This window comes from Ambystoma mexicanum, chromosome 1p (assembly GCF_040938575.1).
Source record: "Ambystoma mexicanum isolate Mex_15411 chromosome 1p, UKY_AmexF1_1, whole genome shotgun sequence".
Classification (NCBI taxonomy): domain Eukaryota; kingdom Metazoa; phylum Chordata; class Amphibia; order Caudata; family Ambystomatidae; genus Ambystoma; species Ambystoma mexicanum.
Window position 1 is genome coordinate 225,430,329 of NC_090921.1, and position 27,765 is coordinate 225,458,093.

At 43.5% G+C, this 27,765-nt stretch overlaps 1 protein-coding gene across 2 annotated transcripts in view; it reads right to left on the reverse strand.

The window, feature by feature from the left end:
* LOC138568176 (NXPE family member 3-like) overlaps positions 1-27,765 on the reverse strand; it is a 242,649-nt gene that overhangs the window by 95,063 nt on the left and 119,821 nt on the right. For both annotated transcript variants that reach the window (XM_069646427.1, XM_069646426.1), the window contains one exon: positions 17,995-18,731. In XM_069646427.1, coding sequence (XP_069502528.1) covers positions 17,995-18,731 — 737 coding nt within the window. The remainder of the gene's footprint in view (positions 1-17,994; positions 18,732-27,765) is intronic.

Genomic DNA, 27,765 nt, shown 5'->3' on the forward strand with positions numbered 1-27,765 from the left:
ACCCAACAAGTTAGCAGGTGCACATGGACTAAGGAGAAAAGCATCTTGGTTAGAAATGGGACCAATTGCAACAGATCAATTGTTCGACACTGGCTGTAAGATCATTGTCCCAGACATTCCAACAGCATTGACAATTTGATCAGAGACATTGACATGAGGAAAATCTGCTACCCTTAGTGTAGAGCGGCAGGCAAAGGTATCAACCAAACAGTGTCCTTTTTGTCCCTGAATGTTACACTGGAGATAAGGAACGGCCTGATCCAGCAGGAGCAAAGCAGCAGCCGCCAGCAAGGCAGGGTCCCTTTGGCAATGTCATTGTGGTCCGTAGGATATCAGCATATCCTGGTAACCCCCATTTGAAGGCATCAGAGGAGGAGGAGGAGAAGGAGGAGGAGGAGGCGACAGCAGGGGCGGTGGATTAACATTGGAATTGCCAGGGGGAATGATGAAATCATTTCTGGGAGCAGTGGGACCATATTGCTGTGGTCTGTAGGTTTGATAGGGCAGGCTGGATGAAGAGGCGATCCTCTTACAATATCTGCAAAACGGTTGCCCCTGTTGAGTTTGCTGGGTGGGCAAAAGGAGGGGGTTGTTGAAAGCATTGCTGGTGTGAGCAACCCGGGCGTCCCCGGTTGCCCAAGGCAGTGCGATGATCATGCTGTAAGGCCATTAGGCGGGAGACACCATCTTACTCTTGTCTTTTGAGTTTGTCATAGAAGTGTTGGGCAGCTTGTAGTGCTTTTTCAATGTCAGTGGAGCTCCATGGAGTGAGTATTCTAATATCAGGATTAGCGATATCAGGTTGAGGGCAGGTGCACATGGGTAAGAGGGCAGTGTCTCCTTAGGCAGCAGCCGCCACATCCATGTGTAAAGCGTGAGGTGCTCATCCATGGAATAGTGTGAACGTTTAATATCTTGTTTAGTAAGGAGACGCATGTCAGCATTGGCAAGGGGTGACCCGGATCTGCTGAGGATGAAGGCAGGTGACCACTGGGGTTCTAGTCTGTGCCGTCTATGATAAGTGGAGGCTGCATTTGGCGTTGAGGAAACCAGCGGGGGCTGTTTGTTAGCTCCCATTGTAAAATGAAGCAAATGGTGCCTGGGCGAGGCAGCAGCCGGGGAAAGTGACCCAGAGGAAGAGGTGGATGGCAATGCATCAACAGAGGTGGAGGAAGGTTGTGTGGTGAAGAGAGAGGGAGCTTCCGGAGCTGATGGCAGATGTTGCACCGTCACTGAGCGAGGTATGGTGGGTGGGAGCGCTGGGTGTGGTACATGAGCTAGGACCACTGGTAATGCATAAGAATTCTTTCAATTAGTACAGAAGGAAAAAATAAAAAATAAATACAGGTAGGTAGTAAAACTCATCCGGTCATTCACAACAGGCATATAATGATCAACAAATCACAAATATCTAGGGCACACCTACAAGAAAAACTCGGTATACAAGGCGTGTTCGAAGATGATGGTGTAGTAACCACTTAGGGAGGCCTGCAGGTAAACTTTTAAAGAGCTCTGGCGTAAATGGCGACGTCCAGTGGTAATGGCATACCACTACAACGTGTGCATAAATGGAGACCTTGGGGAGGCAGTGACAATGGCGATGTTAACCACATAAAACCCTCTTCGAGAGAGTAAACAATGACATTAGTATTTTTCAGCAAATCTACATAAACACTATGCCTCATGATAGCACCTTGACTGTGTGCAAATGCAGAACCTCTAAGAGAAAACAGCTGGCATAGACAACAGAGATATTTCAGCGCATGAAAGGCATGACCCTTCCCTGCAGAGCTAACACTGCCACTTTCACTCCCTCAATGCCACGAGTGGGTGGTAGTCAGCTTTACATATACCGCAACGAAAGGAAAAAAATACACAGCTGCAGCTCAATACATAAAAGCACGATCACAAAGGCTTCCATCTATTTTCTGCACGTTATCTCTTCTGTGGCTTGTATTACTGCCAAACTCTGGCTACAGCTGCCCTTGAGCAATACAGGAAGTGGGAGCTGGGGCTGTCTGTTAACGGAGTGTTCAGCGCGGAAATAGGGAATGTGGCTCACAGGCTGTTCCAAACGCTTTTGTAAGCGCTATAGTGTCATGCGCGATGGAGAGTGTACTAGGTTTTAATAGGAAACAGGGAAGGTGGGTCAGTAAGGCAAGAGTGTGCCAAGTCAATGTCCCTTCTAGTAAGGTGAGGCCTTGGTGTTAGTGAAAATAATTCCAACATGAAGCCATCACTATATATATTTATTTTTTATAGATCGAGTCAGACCTGCACCTGTAGAATGACGTGGCAGCTCGGTCTGCTGTGGGAACAGAGGAGTGAATTTAAGTTGAGGTGGAAAGTTGCTAGAATGGCAGCGAGTCCTGGGTGGTGAGTAGGGCCAGGTGGGAGGTATTGGGCGAGTGAAATTGTTGCACCCTCAAGTGGTATGCAAAGCATGTAGCTATATAAGGATTCTAATGTGATTGTAGCGAATGATGGAGACAAAAAAAATACATTGAGGAGAAACTTGGAGGGAGGCAAAGACAATACATTGAGGCCAAACCTGGCATACACCACATATAAAAACACTAGGTGCACTAGGCGAGAGCGTCTGGCGTGAATGGAGGCAGCATGTGGTTATAGCATACCACTTAAACACCTTGGAGAGAGAGGCAATAACAAGCCGCAGACAGTATTTAAAAACACCACTTCACGTGCAAACAAAAAACGACAGCCCAAAACTTGTGCAACAATTTTATAACGGCAGTGTTCTGGAAAGGCGATGGACAAAGGCAACAGAGTCCTTTAGCCGGCTTGGGGGCCATGCGACAAAACACAGTCTCCCCCCACCCCCAGCAACACTATAACCTGTGTTCCTGAGACAGCACCCAAAAACTGATGCTACAATCAATTGTAATATTTACACAGATAACCACAAACCTTACTTAAGCCATGGACCCTGAGATGGCACCCAGGGGCCACTGGCTGTAATGCACAAGATCACACAACCGGATGAAAAAAGCTGTGGTAAATGTAGTACAAAAATGCAGTGCTTTTCATTCGGCACCCTACCTTCAGACATCGCAGATAAGACAGCTGACACAAAATGAACAGATGCAATACTGTACAAGTAATGACAATTGGACACGAAGCAGGTGACAGAGCAAACAAAACGAAGGAGCAGTGACATTTATGTGCCAACAATGTGAATTCTAAACACAGCGAAGGACATATGTGCCAGTGCTGACTGCTACTAGTTGAACTGTAGAGTGAAAAAGAGTAACTAACCAATGCCTTGCTCTACAGGACCTAGCAGAGGAAAAAGGGGAGGTGGTTGTGGCGCAGCTTGAATGCAGTGATAAGTATCGTGGAATGCGCCGCTGGGCGCTATGTAAGAGCTACAGTGTCTGCATTTTACTCTCAAAATGTTGTGCCCGGTAATACGTGAGCATTACCTGTGAATCATCCAGCATGTACTCTGCACCCTACTGGTCTCTTGAATTGAAACCACGGCATGTGAATACCGCAAACAGCAAGGTGGAATGGCATGGAGACAGTGCAAATATAGAAAATAAAACAGATTGGTATACCCATCAGCAGAGGTTGGAGGAATACAACGGTTCCTTACATCCGTACTGCAACACCCAACATGCTTACAGACCATCAAATCAGTGCGCAAATCCTCGTTAGTCCGTAGACACTCCAGGAGGAAAGCAGGATGTAACGAGTCTCAGCATCATCTGATGTAGCTATAAAGAGTCAGGCAACAGCTGAGAGGTAAACCAAGTTATTATTAGAGAAAGACAAACAGCAGAATATAGTAATACAAAATGACAAGGGACTGGTGTCGGAGAGCTCGCCCGGTGTTCGGTCAGAGCTCTTCTTATATAGCCTGGCAAGTTTCCATGACGTTGGTAATAATAGGAAGCAGACATTTGTGAAGAAACCTGTCAGTTATATGCACGGTACATTGTGTCACAAGATCAGTACGCAACGTTGGCATAAACACCGGAATACTCCTTATAAGGTGGTATTTGTACACAGCTAGGGAAAGGTACGGGGAGCTGGTGTCTCGTGGGTCCCGAGGGCAGCATTAGGTTGTGGCCTGCTGAGCCAAGGCGGTGTGTGGGCATGCTAGGAGAGCCGGGTGTACCAACAGGCCTCAGGCTAAGCCATAGTGAAGGATCTGGGGCCTCGCAGGGGAGGGGGATTGCTAGGAGGTATAGTATCAGGACAATCCTGCCACATCACCTTAGATATGTCAATCCTGACATTCTTACCTTAGTTATTTAAAAATAATCAGGTAGGCTATGTTGAAGGAAGACTATCTTCTTCTAATATTAGACTATTTTTGGATGTTTTGAATAATGTCCACAAATCGAAAGACCCCTGCACTGCTGTGCCATTGGATGCGGAAAAAGCATTTGATAGGGTAGAATGGGATTACTGGTTTGTTGCCCTTAGATGCCATGGTATTAATGCTCCTTTGCTTCCCATGATCAGTGTATTTTAATTTTTTACATTTTTTTTATTACTTGTATATAATCGTTTCGATTTTTACAAGGTCAGCGGCACAGAAGAACTTCATAAAATATAGAGATCGCCTGGTATTAGAGGTGCCAGGTCACGCTTCATCTAGTCGACTGTGTTGGCAAAAAGGGTGATAATATCTTCAAACAAGATTTTATCTTTTCCATGGCGATCTTCAAAAGTTTAGCTGTAGCAATGGCCCATCGGGTTTGGTCACCCGTGATCAAACGATACCACCATGTTTCTTCTTCACTCAGAAAAGAGTTTGCAAGTAGGGGGGTAAAGAACGCCAGTCTTTCCCGTCTCATTTCAAGTCAAGCCATCAGGAGGTGTCTGATCGTTACTGGGTGGTGTGAATCATCACAGAGTCTGCAGTTCTTTACGTCACTAACTGCCCTTATTGCCAAGACTTCCTGCGTGGGTAGCACATTTAGACGAGCTTTCATAAACGTTTTCCTAAGGGCTTTGTCAGGGTACTTGAAACAGTATGCCAGTATGATACTCATCCCCATCACTGGCGACTACACAGCTGATACCAAATTCTTAAATGACATCTATCTGGTCCTCCAGGCCTGGATGGCACAACACGAACTATGTCTAAACGACGACAAGACTGAGCTTCTATTACTAGGATCAACTCAGCATCTCAACAAAACTGGACCAAGCCTTCAAATCTTTTACCATTGACGGTAATGACATCGAGGTCTCTAAAGATACTAAAACTCTAGGTGTTTATGCTCTATCTCTGAACAGACAAACAAATGCAGTAAGATCAGCATCAGCTTATACCTGCAAACGTATTACCGCCTGCAGACCTTTCCTGCACCCCCAGAATTGTATCACCCTTGACAGAACACTCATTATGTCTAAGATCGACTACTGCAGTGCCCTCTACTTGGGGACTAGCCAATCTAACATCAACAAACTGCAAACTATCCAGAACAATGCCATAAGGGCAGCCCTCAATATTCCCGGACGTTCTCATATCTCTAACGTCAGATCTGATCTACACTGGCTCCCGGTAATACAAAGAATCGCCTTGAAAACTCTAGCCTTGACTCATAAATGCCTGGACACCAAAGCCCCACCCCTACCTCTCTTCTCGTCTCACACTACACACCTCCACACGAACAACCAGGTCAGCCCAAACTCACAGTCTCACCTTGCCTAGGTTCAAACTCCAAAAAGCAGGTGGGGTGAGCTTCCCTGTCCTAGCCTCCAAACTTTGGAACTGATTGCCGGATCCCATCAGAACTGAGCCCTTGTTGCAAACCTTCAAGAACAATACCAAATCTTGGCTGTTCACTCAGAACACGTGAAGCACCCGCACTTAGGCTTTTGCTGACTTGTAACATACTGCCTTTGTGTATATTCCCCGTAATGTACTTTAATGTATATGTGCAAACTGTATATATTGTAACCTTGTAGCTAAGAATATGCGCCCGTGTGTGCATACTGTATATATTGTAACCTGTATCTGAGATTATGCGCCCGGTTGCCCTTGGGCCTGGTTGCGCTTTACAAATAAATAAAACTTAAGTCATTGGAAGGTGAGTTAGGAGTTTGTTGGATACTGCTTTGGTGTTGGTTGCAATCCAATCCTGACTTTCCATTTTGATTTTAACTCTTTGCGGGTTGTATAGTAAGTCTTCCTCTGTACAGGCTATCTCGCATAGTTTGTCCCTTTGGGCCTTTACCCACTCTTTTAGCAAGATGTTGTTGCCACTGCTGATTTACTCCGCGATCATCTGGTAGATTGTATTATACTCTAATCCTAAAACTGCAGACTTTATCAATGGACAAATGTCCCCATGCTTGCCATTATTTAGAGATACACGCCAAGGTTGCCCTCTTTCTCTGCTATTGTTTATTTTAGCTTTGGAACCTTTTTTAGAGGCAATTAGGCAGGTGAATAATATACTGGCAAAACTGCAGCTTAAGCTGATGATGTACTATTGCTTTAAAACAAATCCACATATTAGTATACAACACCTGTTGGGCACTATTTCGCAATTCTCACTAGCTTCAGGCTATAAGCTAAATACAGATATATCAGAAATGTTACCTCTCAATATACATTGTACTAGGTATCACATTCAAACCTTGGGTATGAAATGATGTCCTAAAGGCATCAAATATCTTGGTGTTCACATTTCCTCATCCATTAAGGATATCACTAAAAAGAACACTATGGCTCTACTCTCTAGAATAAGGGAGTTAACAGACTTGTGGTCCCCCTTTATTTATCCTGGTGGGGGTCATTTAGAATCTATGAAAATGTTCATCTCCCCAATTATTTTATATCTTCTGTAAATGTTACCAATACCCCTTTCCTCATTCTTCTTCAAGTCTATAGATTCCTATAGATTCCTGCGTAGACAAATTCTTGTGGGGAAAAAAGTGCACAATATCTTTATATAAACTTTGAATAACGTGTATCTGTGGTGGAGTTGGATTCCCGGATAAAAAAAATACTATATAGCCTTTGTTTTAAAGAAGAAGCAGTTGTGGTTTACTCATGTCGATTGCACCATAGCACCGAAATGGCTGCTTGTTGAGAGAGCAAAGGTTTCCCCACTAACTATTGCTGATTGTTACATCAGCAAGGGTATAAAATGATTCATCAACTGTATTTGTTTATCTGTCCGTTATCTTAGAGCATATATGTTCCCATCCGTTGCAAAATCATATCAATTTACCTGACAATATATTTAGCTGAATTCATTAATAAAAGTTAATAAAAGATCTATGCTTTGGAAACCATGGCTCTCTCTGGGCATTAAGTATTTGAATCAGCTATTTATTCAAGCAGCACCAGTTACCTTTAATGAATTTGTGGCGAAATTCCATGCATCTGTTTCATTCATGAAACAATATATGACGAATTATCAATGCCATTATGGAAAATTATAATCTGTTAATATTTAAAGCAATTGATCCCAATGCAGAAAGAATGCGATGTATGCAAAATCCCAACATTACTGCCTCCTTGTTCCATAAAGACCTTTCAGAAGTGTCTTCCTTGGATTCTGTTTTGGATTTGCATGCCGCTTGGAAGCAAGTCTGCACTCTGCTGGACAGTTAACTACATTGGCCTCTTGTGCGGATGAATATCCGTAAAGTAACCACGTCAGCCAGCCTTCTCCAAACTTTATACTTCTTTCCACACTCCTCTCTCACTCTGTAAAGACAATGTTGCACAGAAGGATAGTTGCTGGAGTTGCCGTCATACTGAAGGCTCATTTAAACATATGTTTATTGAATGCGACAATGTTAAATTATTCCGGAAAAATGTGTGGAATACATTTAAGCTTATTTTAAACTTGCAACATGACTTCTGTTTTACAATCCTTTTTCTGGGTAGTGCAATGCTACAACGTGCTTTGGATAAAAATGGTTGTTACTTGATTGACTAGTAGTAGCAATTCAAACTATAACGTCTAATTTGAACATTTTCAATCGCTTTCATTATAAATTGTGGTGGAACTCTATTTGTAACATACATAGGTTGGAAAGATGCAACGTCCTCTCCTTCTCTATTATTAAAGCACGAGTCACAGTGGCAGTGTTTTCTAAAATTCCTAGCTAATGTTGCCCCCAACTAATGAATAAAGTGAAATTTCTTTGCATCTCCCCGCCCCTTTTGTACTTGTCTGTTTTCTCTATTTGTTGTTCTTGTCCCATTGTTTGTCATGCTCATATACCTATTCAAAAATTCTAAAATTCATATATATATAGTCGTCATTGTCATACTTGGCCTTCATATATTTAGTCTCTTATCATAATTGTGCCTCAAAATATCCGCTGTAAAATTTAGTAATAGTAATAGTGCTGTCCCAGTTTAACTCGCATTGGAACATGTAACAGGCTTCTGCTGGCAGTGTGCAACCCCACCCAGCACCGACACCCCCACAAGCCCAGATACCACTGTACTTTTTGGGAGGTGTAACCCACCCCATCTACCATGACAGCTTCTCGGACACTAGGCCCTCAACCACCCTCCTCCTACTCACGGGAGCCAACCTTTGAGTTCCGCTACAGGGGAAGAACCGAATAGTGATTTTTAGTATGTGGCAGAAATTCCTACACTGAGCGGTGAGTAAGCCTTACCCAGCTCTATGTCAAAACAACACATTTTACAGCAGGAATTGTTAAAGTGCCATAGGCTTAACAGGCAGGTCTAAACATATAAGATCTCAGCAACAGTCACCTAACCTGCTGAGCTGTCTTTGGAGCATTCTGCTTTAGGGTTCCCTACTTACAAACATTTTTGGCTCACACTTATTCAGCTGGCTGTGGTTTTTGCTGCATATCAGCAGATGTAAATAGTGGGTGCTATAGAAAGTGCATACTTAAATGCGAGCCTCTATTTAATCGGGACCTGTGTGTAAACATACCACCTGTGTAAGGCCCCCCAATCAATTAGTGTTTGCCTCTTGCTGAGAAAGTGGCTATTGTGAGCTCCGATTTCAGTCAGTTTATGGAGGATTGAGATTACCTCGGTTTCACTAGAGAAAGCAGAAAAGCGAAACCAACACCCACCAACACTTTCTCTAATATGTTTTTGGGGTGAAAGATACAAGAATACAAAAATGTCAGGAATGAGACCTACAAAAATGACCTTCTTCGAGATGCCTGCAAGCGTCAGTCACCTCTTGTTCCTTCAAACGATGTACTGAAAATCAGCTTGTTTGGCTGTCAAGTTATGCAATACTTGAAGAAAAATAAGTCCCAAGTTTCTGGAGTAAGATACATTTTGTAAAACATGATTAAAACGGCAGCTGCAACAAACGCACTTATTAATGTGTGCGATAGATGGACTTGGTCATACATTAACAGCCTCCTCACCACAGCTGAACTGCACATTAATACTACTATCATGCAACAAGAAGGCCTTCAAGTGCATAAATGCATTCAGCAATGAACCGCTATATACGTTTAGTCCTTGACTCCTGGCTTTTGTCCAGAGGCACCATAATGCCAGGCACCATGGGATGTCCCTGTGCCTGAGGGTGGGTGTCGGGTGAGGCTGTACTGTTAATGCTATGCACTAGTACGAGTAGCTGGGTGAGTGAGTGAGTCCAAGGCAGGCGAGGCAGCCCCTCTCTGAGTTGCTGCCCTCCCTCCCCCCACGTGCTTTCAGGGGCTCTGTCACTTTTCGTGGTTGCTATACAACCATGAAAAGTTAAAGAACTCTTGAAATCAGACGCACCGGCGCCTGCCGCAGCGTTGCAGACCTGGCAGCAGGATCCCCAATATTGTTTTTTTTTAAAAAGGACATAAAAACAAAGATCTGAGCTTCTGTTTTCGTTCGTTTTTTTTCTTCAATATAGCTGGGCTCGTAAAGCCAAAGCCAGGGGTTGCAAGCGAGCCACCTGACCTCTGGCGACCCCTAAATGACCTCCATGTCTAAGGGCCGAGGCTGCAGCCTGCAGCAGTGCCAGTGGTAGTATACATGTGTAACACATTTGTTTCCTAACATTATAAAAATGAACAGGCACATTCACTTTTCTAATGTTAGGAAACGAACGTGTTACACGTGTATTCTAGCACTGGCACTGCGGACTGCTGGTGCAGCGCCCCCTAGAGTGTGACTGAAGTCAGGCAGCCGCCTGAGCTGCCTGACGCAAAGACCGCCCCTTGATCTGGGTACGTCGAAAAGTGAGTCTTGCAAAGTTGGAGGCTTTAATGAGAGCACGCGAGAAGAGGGTAGACCAAGACATAGGCTCAGGCAGTAGTTGTTTGGTTGAGATAAAACGTTAAGATGAGCAGCATGTGAGGAGTGGGCAGATTCTCTCAATGTTGAGGATCCTCGGTCTGGCTGCAGTAGCAGTGCCCGTGATGAACTGGGAAACATTCCAGTTGCTGTCAACGAGAATCCAAAAGTTCTGAGCCATGAGTAGGGGTTGAGGAAGTCAAGGGGGAAAGAGATGGGAGAGGGTAGAGTGGCTTGGTACTGAAGGAAGGGGGACAGATTGAAACGTTGAGCATGAGGCACCAGAGAGATGGCCAGCGGCAGATGACGTTAGGCGCGACAAGACAAGGATGGGGAAAAAAAGGGAGGACAAAACAACGATCTTACTAGGACTTGTGTCATTCAGATCATGCAAGCGCAGGGAGAGGGGAGTTGAGAAGTGCAGGAGGGGGGTATGGTGAGCGGAGAAGAACAAGTTACTTACCAACTGGTAACCATCTTTCAACTAGATGTTCCTCCAACGTATTCCTCCTTTTAGATATATTCATCCAGCTTTAGCTGCTTTGGAAATTCTTTCTCGTCAGAGGGCGCCGTGCTTCGATGTCGCCGAGTCGAAGTCCCTCGAAGGCCTCCATCGAGGGTGACGTCATCGGGTATACAAGTAGCACGCGCGGCGCCCGTTGGCCTCAGTTCTGTTTTTCCCCTCTTGTTCTGCTGTATAGATAGTGTAGGTAACCAGGTGTCAGCCTTGCGAGAGTTGAAGTGTTAATAACAGCGGAAAAGCTACAGAGGGGTTGGATGGGAGCACGATGAGGAATACGTTGGAGGAACATCCAGTTGAAAGAACGTCACAAGTTGGTAAGTAACTTGTTCTTCGAATGGATTGTGTCCTCCAATGTTTTCCTCATCTAGGATAGACTCCCAAAACAGTGTAAAAGTTCTTTGGAGGAGGGAGTAGATTTTTTATATTATATAGCTGAATACTGCACTGCTTTACCAAAAGCAAGCTTTTTAGAGTGGGAAGCATCCAGATTATAGAAGTTAGAAAAGGTTTGCAGCGAAGACCAGGTCGCTGCTTCACAAATAGATTTCATGGGAACACCTCTTTGAAGGGCAGTCAAAGAGGCTATGCCTCTGGTTGAATGGGCCCTCAAGCCTTCTGGTGGATCTTTGCCCGCCAAACTGTAGCATTCTGAAATGCAAAGCACAATCCAACGTGATAGGGTTTGTTTTGACACCGACTGACCCAACTTCCTTCCAGTGAAGCCAATGAAAAGCTTGGAGAGCCTGGACATGTAAAAGATTAGAGCTCTTCTCGGGTCCAGCCTGTGCAATCTTTCCTCCTTGTTGCTGGGATGAGGTGGAGGATAGAACGCGGGCAGAATGATCTTCTGATTTAAATGGAAATCAGACACAACTTGAGGTAAGAACAAGGGTTTAACCCTTAATACAACTTTGTCCTTGTGGAACACAGTATAGGGTGGCCCAGAATACAGTGCCTGCAACTCGCTCACTCTTCGTGCAGATGTTAAAGCAACCAAGAAAACAGTTTTCAACGTTAGTAATCTTAAATGGCATGTGTGCAAAGGTTCAAAAGGGGCACACATCAAAAACTTTAGAACCAGATTAAGGTCCCAAGCTGGGACTTGGAAAGAAGAGGGAGGAAACACGTTGGTGAGACCCTTTAAGAATTGTACTTTCAAAGGAATTTTAAAATAGGAACATTCTTCCAAAGAGCGCTTGAAGATGGAAAGCGCTGCAAGATAACCTTTAATGGTCCCAACATTGAGACCTCTATGTGCCAATGATAAGAAGAAGGATAATACTTCTGGAATAGGACACAGAAAAAGATCAACATTCTTTTTCCATGCAACAGTTGCAAAACCTCTTCCAGTGGCAACGGTACAAAGATTTTGTTGCTGGCTTTCTCACTGAAAGCAACACCTCCATGACGTCATCCGGAAGGTCCCTATCCTTGTATCTCAGCCTTTCAGATACCAAGCATGAAGGTTGAGAGTCTTGACCTCTGGATGGAGAACCTGGCCCTCCTTTTGTGAGGGAAGGTCCTCTTCCGAGGAAGAACTAACAGAGGGCAGATGGCCATATCTAGAAGGTCCGGGTACCACGTTCTCCTGGCCCAATCCGTGGCAATTAGGATCATGTGGTTTATGAACTGTCATAGCCTCCTGATGACTTCAGAGCGAATGCGTATATCAGTAGGAAGTTCCACTCCACCACAAACGCATTCCCTGGGCTCCTCTCGGGGGAAATTCCCTTGAGAACTACCTTTTGCACTTCTGGTCGATTCCGGCCACAAACAGGTCTACTTAAGGGGTTCCCCAAAGGGTGAAGATCTCCTGAAGGACTTCCTGAGCCAGTTCCCACACGTGGGACACAGTACTCTGCCTGCTCAGAGCATCCGCCATCATATTCTTCTCCCCGGCTAGATGAACTGCCGATAGGGAGATTCCTTCCTGAATTGCCCAATACCAGAGCCGCATTGCCTCTCTGCACAGAGGTAGTGACCCTAGACCTCCTCTTTTAGGTAATTCATGGCCACTGCTAGTCTGCTCTCAGCTCTAAAAGGTTGATGTGTAATTTAGACTCCGATGGAGACCAACGACCGCTGATTGTCAGATCGTTGGCATGAGCTCCCTACCCCAGAAGTGAGGCGTCTGTCACTACTGTAATCTCCGGCCATGGTTGCAAAACATTTCTTCTTTTAGGATGTTCTCTGTGCAAGTTCACCACAGAAGATCCTGCCAAACCTTGTTCGGGATCTGAAGGAGATCCGTCATTTGTCCTGAGAATTGGGACCATTGAGTCTTTAGAGCACATTGAAGGGATCTCATCCTCAGGCGTGCTTCTGGCACTAGGAAAATGCAGGATGCCATGAGGCCAAGCAACCTCAAGAAGTCATAGGCCTGGAGATTTTGGGCATTTTGGAATTTGGAAACCATTGGAGAATGTCGTGAGCCCTCGACTTGGGAGGCAAGGATGTGTCTAGTAAAGCCCCTATGTACTGGTGCTGTTGGGAAGGTGTCATTTGGGACTTCTTGAAATTGAGGGAGAAGCCCAGTCTGTGGAGGAAGTGGCAGGTGACTTTCAGATGATTCAGGGCTTGCTTGGCAGAACGCGCCCTGATCAACCAATCGTCCAGGTAGGGGTAGACGTGAATCCCCGTCTCCTGAGCTGTGATGCCACCACTGCCATCAACTTGGTGAAAACCCTCAGGGCGGAGGTCAACCCAAATGGTAGGACTCGAAACTGATAATGCGCGTCACCAACCTCAGGTATTTTTTGTGCTTGAGATGGATTGGCACATGAAAATAAGCATCCTGAAGGTCCAATGACACCAACCAATCCTGAAGTTGAAGGGCCTGAAGGATCTGTGAAAGAGTAACCATCTTGAACTTGTCCTTCCTGAGGAGCTCGTTGAAGACTGTGAAGTACAAGATGGATCTCAGTCCTCTGTCCTTTTTGGGGATCAAAAAATATGCGGAGTACTATCCCTTGTTCCTCTCCGCTACAGGTACTGGTTCTATAGCACCTTTCTCTCGCAGGCTTAAAACTTCCTGCTGTAGAAGCAGGTGTGGAAGCTTCAAAGAGTGTCTCCCCGGTGGATTGCTTTGAGGTTGCGTTAGAAAAGCAAGGCAGCAACCGTGGGGCAAATAGAGCCCAAACATCTGAAGTAATGGCTCGCCATTCTTGCAAATGATGCGACAGCCTGCCTCCTACAGGTGTCTTGTGATGCAAGTCCTCAAAGTGATTTTGTGTGCGGTTGCTGCAGCTGCTGATGGCAAAGATGCTGCGGCTGGGGCTGGCTTAGCACGTTTACCTCATCCACCATGAGTGGTTTTTCTCTGGCCTCTTTGACTGGCCATTCTTCTCGCCTTTCCATATGAGGAGTAATAACGATAGGATCGTCCCCTCCAAGATTGTCCTGCACGAAAAGGCTGAGGTTGCCTAATAGCAGCTCCTAAAGATTTGGCTGCTGCTTTTGAGGTCTGCAACCTCTCAAGGCTCTCGTAAGCCTTGTTGCCGAAAAGGCGAGACCCGTCAAAAGGCATTTTCAAAAGACGGTTTTGCACGTCTGGTGCAAAACCCGACTTTCGCAACCACTCAAATCTGCATATTACTGTGCTAGAGGCCAAGGACCTGCTCACGCTATCTGCAGTGGCCAATCCAGACTGAAGGGATTCCTGCATGGCTTCCTCTCTAACGATGGCTAGGAATCATTCCCTTTCTACCCCTTCTGGTATGTGCTCCGCCGCCATTGCAATGCACTCCCACAGAGTGTACGAAAATTTTGCCAAGGCACATGTGGAGTTGGCAGATTTTAATGCCATACTCCCAGCTGAAAATACCTTGCGTGCCCAACCATCCACATGCTTGCCGTCCCTATCCGGAGGGATGGAAGGGTACGCCACCTTATTAGAAGCTGTGGCTGCCTGGACCACCAGACTCTCAGGAGTAGGGTGTTTGGAGAGATAGCCGGGGTCGCTACTGAAGCAGTATTTTGAAGTGAGGGACTTATTCACAGGAGGAATTGAGTCCGGGGTCTCCCAATTTTTGGCCACCCTATTCTGTAAGACTAAGTGGAAGGGTAAAATCGGATCTTCGGTGGAGAAATGATCCAATGTGTCAATCAGGTCATCCTGGATGAACTGAGTTGGTGGTCTAGCCCATCCTAAATAATCCACCACCTTTGTTGTCAGTTGTCTGTATGAGGGACTGGCATGTTCCCCTGGTTCTGGTGTGCCAAAATCTGTCTCAGGTGATGCGTCAATTGCACTTGCGTTATGCAAGGATTACACTAAATCCCTCATTCTGCTTTCCTCAGAAATTAGACATTCTAGGACATTAGGGGTGCCATACTCTAGGCCAAAAGGAACATCCTCCTCCTCAGACCTTTCTTGTTCTTCAAAAATTGAAGTCAAAGATTTAAAATATTTCTTCCTTGGTAGAGGTTTATACATTTTTTCTGGAGGAGCTGTTACAGTGGGGGCTAAAGGTTTTGTAGTCTTTGCAGCTCTTTGCTATTTTGTCCATTTCTGGCTTAACTGGAGAATTTTAAACTTTTGGCACCGAAGGCTTCGGGGTTGACGTGGACAAAGGCGTCAATGGCGTCAATGATGTCGACGAAATAGCAGTCATCGACGGAGCTGACTTCGAGGGCGTCAAGACGCTCTTCGAAGGGTCGTCCTTCGAGGTGTGTCGGGTTCCGGACGGCGTCGATGACCTCGAGCGGTCGACTCGACTCGAGCGATCTTTATCACTCGGGGTCCTGGAAGGTTTCCGATCTTTCCTCCTTCGATCACCCGGGCTCGAGGGCGCACGAGTGTCGGAACAGTAACGCTCTCGGCCGGCTTCCAAGGAAGGCGCGGACCAAGACTTAGCCTTTTCAAAAACCTCCATCATTTTAACTCTAAATGCTTCCCATTTTTCGGAGGAAGAATGTTTTGTGGGGCATTTCTTTTTCTTGGGGGATTCGTCCGAAGGCGAGGTGGAAGGGGACCGGTGGCGTCTCTTTTTAGATTTTTTCATCAAAGACGAAGAGTGGTGTGAACCGCTCCGGGACCTAGACCTATGTTTTAGACTTTCACGTCGAGGAGATTTATCGAGGTTTTTTGACCTACCTGTAGTTTTCCCTTCCTCTCTCGCAAAGCCTTGCCCTTCATCGCCTGACTCTTCGTACAGGCCTTCATGTCATGGTTTTCGTCGAGGCACCACAGACATTCTCAGTGCTGATCCTTGACCGACATTTTGGAACCGCAGGTTTTGCATTTCTTGAACCCTGAATGCGGTGTAGTCGGGTCGACAATGAGGATATCTCAAATATCTTCTTCACAATAACTGCATCACAGAACTATTGAGGCGCGCCGAGTCTCCGAAGCAACACTTACTGCGGAAAAACAGAACTGAGGCCAACGGGCCGCCGTGCGTGCTACTTGTATACCCGATGATGTCATCCTCAACGGAGGCCTTCAAGGGACTTTGACTCGACGACATCGACGCACGGTGCCCACTGCAGAGAAAAAATTTCCGAAGCAGCTAAAGCTAGACAAATATATCTAAGGTGAGGAATACATTAGAGGACACAATCCATTCGATGTGCATCTTTTCCTTTATCTTCCTTAAACACCTCCTCTGCCCCACACTCTCGGCTCCTTTCTATTTCCCTTTGTCTCAGTTTTCCTCTCATTTCCAGAGGCAACCCCAGCAACCTTATGCCCTTCCTCTGCCCCTTGCTCGTCGGTTCCTGCTTTCTCGTCGCGTGTAAACCCACAACATTGAAATGTTCCACTTTGTAAAGGTTTCCACTTTGTAATCTTAACCATGTAGATGGGTTTGTAAACATTCTGCTAATTTTAACAACTGATTGTGAAAAGGAGAGGAAGGAGAAGATCTGGATATCCCCAGCAGAGGCGTGAAGGTTCAAGCCAAAGACGGATATGAGTTTGCAAGGGAGGAGGAGCAAAGGGTTAGGAGGAGCGGCCTATAAATGATCCTTGAGGAACGCGCACTAAGAGGGGTGCTGGGGAGGAGGTGCTACAGTCCCATGATATAGAGAAAGAGCAATCAGAGAGAGAGAGGTGGGTGCCCAGTGTATTATGGAATCCTTGAAGCATAAGGGGGAAAGGATTTGTAGTTGAGAAGGATAATCCACAGTGTCAATGGCAGAGGCGGAAAGGTCTAGAATTATTAGAATGGAAGAGAGGTGAGCGTGGCAGGCAGTGGTAATAGAATTCGTGACGTGGATAAAAGTAGTGTCAGTGGATTTTTTGGCCAAGAATACAGATTGGAGTGGGACAGCAAGTAAGTGTACCCCGAGATAGTTGACTTTGCAGTGAATGCCAATCCCCTCAATGATTTTAAAGTTGGGAGAGACGGGTCTGTTAATGAGAGGTGGTTTTTGTCAGCACTTGGTTTCTTTGGGAGAGATATGGCTGTGGCTGTTTTGTAACAGGGGATTCCTACCCAGCACAGTTAGTCATTATGGACCACGTGAGATTTATCCCCAAACATCTGTAGGGCCACATGATGAGAAACCATGGCTCAGAGTAAAGGTGTACTGTGAGAAACTAAAATTCATGACATAGCAGCACACATATTTACGTGGTCCCCAACACTCACCTATTACATTACATGTTACATTTACTATGAAAATGATAAAAGCCCATCATATTTTTCCCCACCACAACACTTACATATTTGTAGTTTGGTGGTATCCTCACTCCCAATGTGCAAATCAATTACACAACGACTTCAAGGATCTCTGCTTGGCCATAAAGCTTGCCAATATATTTAAGGACACCACAGTACCCCTGTGGAGCCTATACCTCCAACTGTTGACTTATTGCCCTCAGGTTTGCTTCCTAAATGCCTGCTAGCCATCGAACAGTCAAAGTATAACACTTTTGGTGGTCGAGCTCTACACTATCTGGGCTTATCCCGCTGACACCTCCTTGCACCTCCCCTCCATTTTGAAACACATGATGTGAAGCGCTCTGAAGACCTACATGCTAAAATCCACCCAGGACCCCTAAGCCTTGGTTTTCATCTCTACACTACCCTCCCACGACTGCTACAAGGTGGTTTGTAGTGCTCCACAAAAACAGTAAACAGGTGTATAACATTGTATGCATTGCTAGAAATAAGTTTGGTTGGGGATTGAGGAAATGGGGGGGCTCAAAACAAGCAAGAAACCCACTCCTATATACCATTTATATCATTCTGTAAACAAAGATGTAAAGAAAAATAGAATGAGTTAGCATTACCTATGAAAGAAGGCATCTTCTTCTTGATTTGTGACATTGATGATAGTGCCTGCGCTATGGAACACCAGAGCACTGCATGGGAGCCTCTTAGGTCTCACACAGAACCACCGCTCGCCAGTTCCTGGGTCACGATATTCACAAACAGGCTTGTTCTGGATCTCTACGTTGCACTGCATCGTGTCGGTGGTTCCGTTCTTCTGAAAATAGCCTCGAAAGTCGAATTGGTCTGGACGGGTGTCCCTCAACTTCCTAAGGATATCAACAGCCTCGCTGGAATGGATGAGCTGGATGTAGATGTCCACGTCTCCTGCCCACAGCATCTGGAAGGTGAATGTGTATGTTCCATTGCAGTGGTCCTTCACAGACCCAGTCACCCCAGCCTCCAGCTGCCGAGAATGAAGCTTAGCTCTGAAGAAGTCTCCACCATAAGACTTTGGTTGCTTCCTGTGGTCTCTTGCAGTGAGCAACACCTCCACGATCTCCCCCACAGAGTAGTTGTCTTTGGGGTTTAGGATGTGGTAGTCACAATTCTGGGGGCTTGTAGATGACATGAAGCTGACATTCCCTGAAGGTCCTGGCCAGGCTATTAGCTCCTTTATGGTCTTCACTTCCTCTGCATCAGAGGATGGGCTTGCAACAAAGGGAGGAGGCATGGTAGATGACGTCCTGCAGTTGTACATTTTGTGACACGGTGGTAACAGTGCTTTCCTGTCCGAGATCAGGAACGGGGGAAACATCTGCAGTTGAGGGTTAGACAAGAAAATACAGTCTGAGCAAGAAAGATGTGTTGGTACTTACAAGGATCATCTAAATAGGATCTAAATCTAAATATGATTTTGGAATTGGTGAGACAATATATAAAAATATATTTGGAAGACTAGTGACATTATTTTCATTATTCTATTTTATTAGACAATTGGAGCAATTACATATAATCTGCTATTGAGGCATGTTGGATAGTCTTGTGCAAGGAATTTAGCAATTTAGGTTTCTATTAATATTCAGTCACGTTATTGACATTTAACACATTTCTTTTTTCATACAAACTCAAATTATGTTATTGGACAGTTTTTCTAACCATTGAGGTCATCAGACATTAAGTGACTGTGCACCTCTTTGAATTGAATGTAATGACTAAATACAAGTCATCCACTATTTCACACACAGGTTAGGACTTCTTCTGTAGCTATTTTTTTAAACATTTTTGATCTGGTAATACAAGATCACACAACCGAATGAAAAAAGCTGTGGTAAATGTAGTACACAAATGCAGTGCTTTTCATTCAGCACCCTAGCTTCAGACTTCGCAGATAAGACAGCTGACACAAAATGAACAGATGCAATACTGTACAAGTAATGGCAATTGGACACGAGGCAGGTGACAGAGCAAACAAAACGAAGGAGCAGTGACATTTATGTGCCAACAATGTGAATTCTAAACACAGCGAAGGACATATGTGCCAATGCTGACTGCTACTAGTTGAACTGTAGAGTGAAAAAGAGTAACTTACATTAGAATAATTGCTTATATTATAATAGCTTTAGAGAACTTGTGAAGGGAGGCGTTTGCATTCCTGGCGAAGGGTTTTCCCGAAAACACTTTGAAATACAGCAATACATCACACATGACTGAAATCTACATTAGCAAAATAATGCAGGACATTAAGTGTGATTGAATGTCATTATTGTGATGGAGATATTTTCAGCTTGTGAGTTTCATTTTTAAATAATTAAGGTACATGGATATTATACACATTACTTGTGTACTTCCATTGTATATTATCTATATTTTGTTGAAATCTGGCCTTTTCATATAACTTTATTGACCATCTGGAACGCACTAAAAATCAACTTTTGTTCATTTTTACTGATGAAAGATATGAAGTAATAATTATATTCGAATAATTGATTATTTAAATTTGATTGGATTTTTAAAATGAAGTAAAGGGAGTACAATCCCTGAAGCGATTGCTACACCGTTACCACAGTTGTATTCTGTAGGACATTTTGTATTTATTATCATGAAGACTGCATTACCGTACATTTGTCAGAGTAGTGCCTGGATATACTGGTGATTATGGTGTATCTGGACAATGATTGCATTTTGCCTTTGGACTCTCAGCCTGAGGTTGTGGAACAACGACTCTCCTAGATGACCTCACCAGAATGGGACCACAACTGAATGTATGAGAATGGGAAATGTCATGGAATGCCCACAACAAACAAGATTGGTAAAATCATGTCTGCATCTCAGAAACACACAGTTTTATTGAGCACTTACGCAAGGATTTAACCTCTATGAATGGTCATGTGACACATCTGCTTGTACGCTGATATCAGGATTTCTAGCTTTGTTCCATGGTACATGTAGAAGAATGGTGAATGAGCTGAACTTTTATTTAATCTTTCAGTTTTATTAACATTTCTACTGTAGCTCTAATATTTCCCAGTGCCAGGAATAAGGAGCTTCAGTCCAATTTCATTTCTTTGCATTCTGGTACTTATAGTCTTGCATTTCTAATGGAAAAACACATCTACCCCCCCCCCCCCCAAAAAAAATGCCACCATGACTAGATGAGTTCCAGGGACCTGACACTTAGGACTTGTCTAGTATAACAATGCCAATGTATGTTTTAGACTACCTATAAGTCCATGTTATTTTATATCACAGGAACTGTGATGTTTAATCTAATAAAATTCTATTTCATTTGTAAGAAATATTTATTGTATACAGGGAAACAATGGATAGAAAAAAGTACACTTCTGTCACTGAGTTACAAAAAGAAATCAAATTCTTACAAAGCAAAACCTGTGACCATTGGTAGGCTGCAAGGATAATCCACAGTGTCAAAGGAGGCGGACAGGTCTAGAATGATTAGAATGGAAGAGAAGTGAGAGTGGCAGGCAGTGGCAATAGAATTATCCAGAGCTAAGGATCTTGGAATGTTATTAACAAGTAGGATAGCAGAATAATATTGTTTGCTCTTACACCTATTAATGGTTGCAAAATTAACAAAGAGCGGGGTGTGGTAGTAAAGGACAAATGAAAGAGCAGAGGGAAGGCGTAGAGCAGAAAAGGGAACAGGGTTATTTGAAACAACATGTATTATACAATAGTGTCGGGATGCAAGGGGGCTGAACAGCCCATTTTTACAATATTGTCCACCCCCACTGAAATGCTCAGGTCACCTTTCAGAATAAGGTGACATGCACAAGTCTATAAGCAGTGTAATGAAAAGAGCGGCTACTAAGAATAAGATCAGACGAGTCAGCTTTCCAAGTCCTATACACTAATTCATCAATTGTCAAAAGAACATGAAATGGTAGAAAGGTAGCAACAATAAACAACATATAGTTAATATAAAAACGTACATGTTTCATCATTAGGTCAAGAGGAGGTTGCACAAACTATGCAATCCTGTGAAACCTATTCTATTTTACAATAAATGTGAAATCAGAATTCTGAATAATAAACCTGGCAGTTTTCATGGACATCCTTTCAGAAAAACAGCACCTCGGGAGCGGAGACTTAAAAAAGCAAGAGCTGAGAAAATAGGTATTGTGCTACACTATCTCCCCAATTATAATGTATGTGTTTCTCTATAAAAATGCCCGTGAGCACATACAATGCCTCAGTTTTCTCAAACCTGAAATGAGATCAGTTGCAAGATAGCCCTGCGAGTTATATGCTCACTCCAGACAGCAGTATTCATTATTCATCCTGCAGGACACAAGCTCTAATCCCAGCAGGGCCAACTGTGCACTTCATCCTTCGGAGGTGGATAACAGGAGTGCCATTCATTTGGTTAATAATGATACCTGTTACAAGAGCACTTGGAAAGGGAAAGAATCTGATATGAAGATCCTTATAGAAAAATTAAATTCTTTAAGATTAGAAATTTGAAGAGTATTCTGGAATGTCTGCTGATAGAGCAACAGTTTGAGCTTGATGCTCTGGCTCTACCCAAACTACAGATTGCGCTAGAGATATAGGACTGTTGTAAATCCAAAAAAAGAAGATTGAACTGAGGGAGGACCCTACTCCAAAGAAAGACAAACAAATACAACCGACAGATTATGCAGATGCAGCCCTTGTTATCAATTGGAATTCTTGGACTTGTAGTGCTGAATTTATAATGAAGAAATAAAACTACACATTCAAAAATGTGAATAACCCATTAAGGAGTTAAAAAATCGCCAGCTGCCTGGCATGGGCAAGGTACGAGGTATGAGGACAAATACATTTTGAAGTGAACTCTAAGGCAGACGAGGAAGGGGAAGGTACAATGGAAAGGAGGTAAGTTTATCTGTATATTCCGTTTTAAAGCTGTATGCAAAACAAAGAACTCAGCAACCGTAAAAAAACACATGTGCAACGGGTGTTGCTAGATCTGGAAAAGATACCGGGCTATGCTAATGTCAGGACTGTCAGGATTTGGGGCTAGCTAACCTTTTGGTTGTAGCTCCTGAACTTCCATCCAGGGCTACAACCAAAAGACCTGGAGCTATAGCCACATAAGTCCCCACCCTAGCAACGACTCTTCGCGTGTGTAGCTAAGCTTCTCATCATAAAGATGATAATTACAATGAAGCCTTTGGTAAAAAATATAAATGCTACAGATTTACTAACTGGATGGTTAAATAGATTTTCAACCCATTATAAAAGAGCTGGATATTTAATTTCACAGGTATTAGGGATTAAATTGGATTTTACTGAAATCCCAATAGCCTACAGATAATAATGGTATTACCCAAGATAATAGTCAAGGAGAACATCTTCATGGCAGCCAGAGACAGAGGAAGAGAGGATTGAAAAGAAGCACCAACACTCATTGCCGTACACATGACCACGGAGATGGCAGAAGTATGGAAAGCATTTGAGGAGGTAAAAGTTGTTGGCAGGAAAAATGATCTTTAATACCATGCTGATAAAAGCAGCTAATCTGAGACTCTTCCTGCCGGATGGAATAAGGCGTGCTGAGGATCCAGCCAAGCGTTGGCCTGGCTATGGAAGTTTCAAGCAGCCCTTTGTAAGACATAGGGCCTCATTACGACTTTGGAGGTAGCCATGCCCTCTTAATAAGGCCATGGCTGTCTCCAAAATCGGGTCCAGGTTCCCTGAATGGGGAAATACCGGGCCATTCCGAGTATGGAGGGCCCGGTATTTCCCCCTTCAGGGAACCCGGGCCCGGTCCTTCCCCATTCCCATTGAGCCCTCATAGGGGCTAACAACGGGTCTATTACAAGAGGGCCCGTTGTTAGTTCCGTGATCCCCTCGCGAGACCCGCTCTGAACGTCTGGATGAACCAGACATGCAGAGTGGGTCCCGCGAGGGGACCTCGTAATAGTGCAGAATGCGTTTAACGGCGCTGGCACCATTACCAGCGCCGTTAAACGCATTTCGCACTACTTATAATGAGGCCCATAGTCTTACATGGCTAGACTAACCTGCTCACTTCCAATAACTTTTAGTACAACTGTTGCCCCTCGTTTCATTCGAAATGCATCCAACACATTTTCTGCACAGTACATTTTTATTTGTAATGAAAAGTCAATAAAAGAATTATACAAAAAAAGTATACAATTCAAAAAACGTTGTAGACTAATAAAACAGTCAAAACATATAGAACATACAATTTAATTGTTTAAAAACACATTTGCATTACTCTAAATAGTTACATCCTAACATGTGTAAGGAGCCAGGAATGAGACATGGACACAGAGAGCTTATGATTGTGGTCACAAACCTTTATTAAATGATAAAGGGGTTGGCAAATGCCTCACTATCCCTAATCTAAGAGGGGTTTCCCTACCTCAACTAAAGACTAAAGGGTCTGTTCTTTGTCAAGATGTCCAAAGCAAAATATATGTCTTTTGTCAGAAATCCTATTCTGGATCTCACACTCTAAAACTAACTCTAAGGTTATTGTCTCTGGCTCTCAAAGTGTGCATATGTTCAAATGAAGATATAAATCCAACCAAAAAAGTTCTGGTCTCTCTTCCTGCCACCTGGATTTGCCTCTGCACTGCTTCGCATGGCATGCCTTTCTTCAGTGTTCTGACCAATGTCAGCACAGGTTGCGATACAACTCAGCCTCTGCACTTCTCCCTTCTGTTGGTCAGCTGTGGCAAATTTAAATTTCTCAGCATGATTAAGCAACTTCCAAAGACTAGACCGCTGTGTTGACTTACCGATCTTAGTCATCTTCATTGCTCCATCCTTTTCTTTCTCATCTCAGTTGATGTCATGCCGTTCCTCGTGTGATGTTGAGGAAGCTGATATGCAATCTGATTGGCAGTAATCATGTTCCTCGTCTAAGTCGCTAATACACTGCTGCTTGTGTAATGTTGTAGAATACTTCAAGAAGACCTCGTAAGTGGTTGAGGGATAGTGTTAAAGTATGCCATCAGGGCCTGAGGAAGAGAGTGAACATCCCTAAAAGGGAATGGGGAGTATGAAACTTTCTGTAATGATGTGATGTCATCCCCCATGAGGGTCACATCCCCCCATGTGGTCCTCCCTTATATAGCCGGCCCCAGGGTCAGGATGAGGTAGCGGCTGCCATCTCTTGGCCTCATGGGGAGAAGCTCCCTCGGGGAAAGTAGTGATGACATCATCAGATTCATCACACATTATTTCATTTGCAAAGCATAATTGGACATAATTGAATACGGAACAACATTCATTCGCTCATAAAGTGCCACACGTGCTACCCAACATTCTTTAAAGTGCAACAGGTGCTATCAACTACATTTAGAAGGTTAAGAAAACCAAACAATCTCTTGTGTAAAAAATAATCCAACTAGTATAAAATCAATATTCTAGTTTAATATACATACAGAATAATTGGTGCAGAATAATTTCCAATGTACAAGAATCAGTGAGTTTGGGGATACTCGTGCTGAAAAAGTGTGCCAGTGCCTTGTCTTCGCCAGGGTCATTAATAACGTATTTGATAGAGAAAAAAACGAATACTCACAATTAACTCAAGAATATGCACTAAGGCCATTTAAAAAAAGGGGGCAACTCACTAGATTTAAACGGTTACCTGAAAACTCCATGAAGGTATTCATTGGAGCGTTCAGTCTTCCGCAATTTTAAATCTCTACATTGTAATAGGTATGTATTAATAATACCTTCTTACAAAATGTTCCTAGGCATTGACGTATTCTAAATGAGGAAGGTGGTACCACTTTATCTGATATTAAGCTACTAAGTGGGAATGTCGTTAATTTTATGGCAAAGCTGAACTCTTAGTCACTGATTCAATTGTGGGGAGTGAAAATCTGAAACAGTGGAAAAAGCTCTGCTTTAACTCTTCATTTTAACATACCCTACTAAACGTTCCCAATTAGAAACATTCCCATTATGGTTGAATGACAGCACTTTCCCTCCTAATAGTTGGGCGAATTTGGTACAGTCCACTGGTATACTTCACTAGGGTTTGTGTTTGTAGCGTTTGTGGCTGCTCCATGGCCGTAGATTATGTACTTGCAAGTCCTTAAATGGAATGTGATGCCCTCACAGGCAACAACTACAATCTTGCACTCATGTACATACACGACTATCATGCATCATATTCAAGAGACGTACTGTCCTCTACATTGCTGCAATGTGTCCCTATGGTATGCTAATGCTATCAATAATGAGCTGGTATAAGAACAGCAGCCATAAAATATGCACACCTTATATATAGAACCAAAGATACAGCATACAATCAATGGTGTACATATTGTCAGGCCCTGGCAGACTGTACATTTGCTGCAAGCATGATACCCAATAATGGGAGCTAACCCCAATTGGCTTCAAGTTTCACAATCCAAATTGCCTTTTTACTCAAAGCATATACCAGGGATTGCCAAAGGTTTATGCCCTTTTTGAAGTCAGACAGGGTTTATCTAGATCCGAAACATAAACTTGTAGGATATGCCAAAACTAAATTCCTTTAATGATTACTCATGGGACATGATGTAGTTACAGAAATCTAATAATTACTTGGTATTTTATCTTTATGTTGTAAAAGGATTTCTGCTGGTTAGAAACAAGTTCACTTGAGGGTTTGTCCATAAGAACTGATTAAACAGTATATTTCTGCGTAAACTCACCGGACGTTGTCTATTAAAAGTGTTTCTATCTTTTTGTTTGTTAAGTAGTGACTCTCTAGTTCACCTTCATCCACTTGAATAAGAAGGTCAAGAAAAGGAATTTCAATTTGACTGTATGATGCTGTGAATATCAAGTTATTGTGAAGAGAATGAATCCACGTGATAAATACAGTAAGATGGTACAAGTCGTCTCTCAATAATTTTAAAATATTGTCTATATAACGACGATATAGGTTTATAGATGCTAGAAACGGAAATTCCAAATGCATGTCTATTCAAATTGTTCACTTGGGTCAAAAGCTGCCCCCATGGGGTGCCTTGTATTTGTTTATAAAAAATACTTCCTTCAAAATGAAATATTTTTCAAAGAGAGCTACAGTGGTTAAATCTGTAATCAAATTGGTTGGCATTCAGTGCAGAGCTACTCTATGGTCCAAACAGCCAGTGAGTACTTCAATATCTGCCCTTTGTGATATTGGTATCCACACACTGAAACAATAGGACGACCAGGAAGATTATTTAAAGATTTATGAATTTTGGGTAATAAGTAAAATACCGTAATCCCTGGATGTTTGGGATTAAGATATGTGTCTTCATGAGAATTCCAAATCCCATCTTTGTATGCTTGATCTGTGATCTCTAATATGTATGCAATGTCAGATGTGGGCTCATTGGTGATGGGAAGATAATGTACAAGGTTAGTCAATTGTGTTAGAGTTTCCCTATCATGGTCTTTTATACTATGGATAATAATAACTCTGCCTTTCTCTGCAGGTTTGATGATCATTGTAGTGGCTTTTTTTCAATTTTTTGTAAGGTTTGATTTTCAGGTTTTGATCAATTGTACTTCACACATTTATTTGAAGACAAAGCATTATCTAAGCCATTAGTGATTAATGCTTCGAATGTCAGAAGTTCTTTAGATATATCTTTTTTAGGAGGTAAAATGTAGATTTTACCGGTTCAGCCAATTCATAGTCATGACAGAATATTTGTATCTCATTTTCCACAAAAATTGCCTAATCTCTCTTAAGTTAGAAATTAGACGTTACTTGACCGGGCACAATAGAGTTTTAGAAATTCTTGATCGTGCATCTGATGAGAAGCACCCCGCAACCTTCCTCACTGGGAACCTCTGTAAAATCCTTGGGTGTGTATTGCCACAAGTCAAAAATGAGTCATTGTTCGAAGTACATGGACCCTTAAACTCTGGGTATGACGGCTCACCTATACGAGCCAAGAACAGCCAGGCATAGATTTCATGTCAGTGAATCGAGGCACGCCAATGGAAGTCCCTTCCCCTACAAGTGGCATGACATAGAGATGATATCGAAGCTGAATGGATGTGAATCTGGAAGAGGGTCTATATATGGAGAGCTGTAATGACAGAGAAGAGGAGACATGGATAGATGTCAAGGGGAAATATGATCACATTTGCCACTGCTGGGCTCCCCATGGATGGACTAGTGGGGCGAACTGGAGCAGTGTGAGAGAGATTATGTGGGCCTGAAGTAGGGGGTGGTTCTGAGATAAGAACTGATGGGGTATGCTGGGATAGAGAATGAATGGAACTCAGGTGGGGAATGTAATAAGGATCCGCCGAAACTGAATGGGATGAGCTGCACAAGTGGGGAGTACAGCGGAGAGGTTATACTAGTACATGTG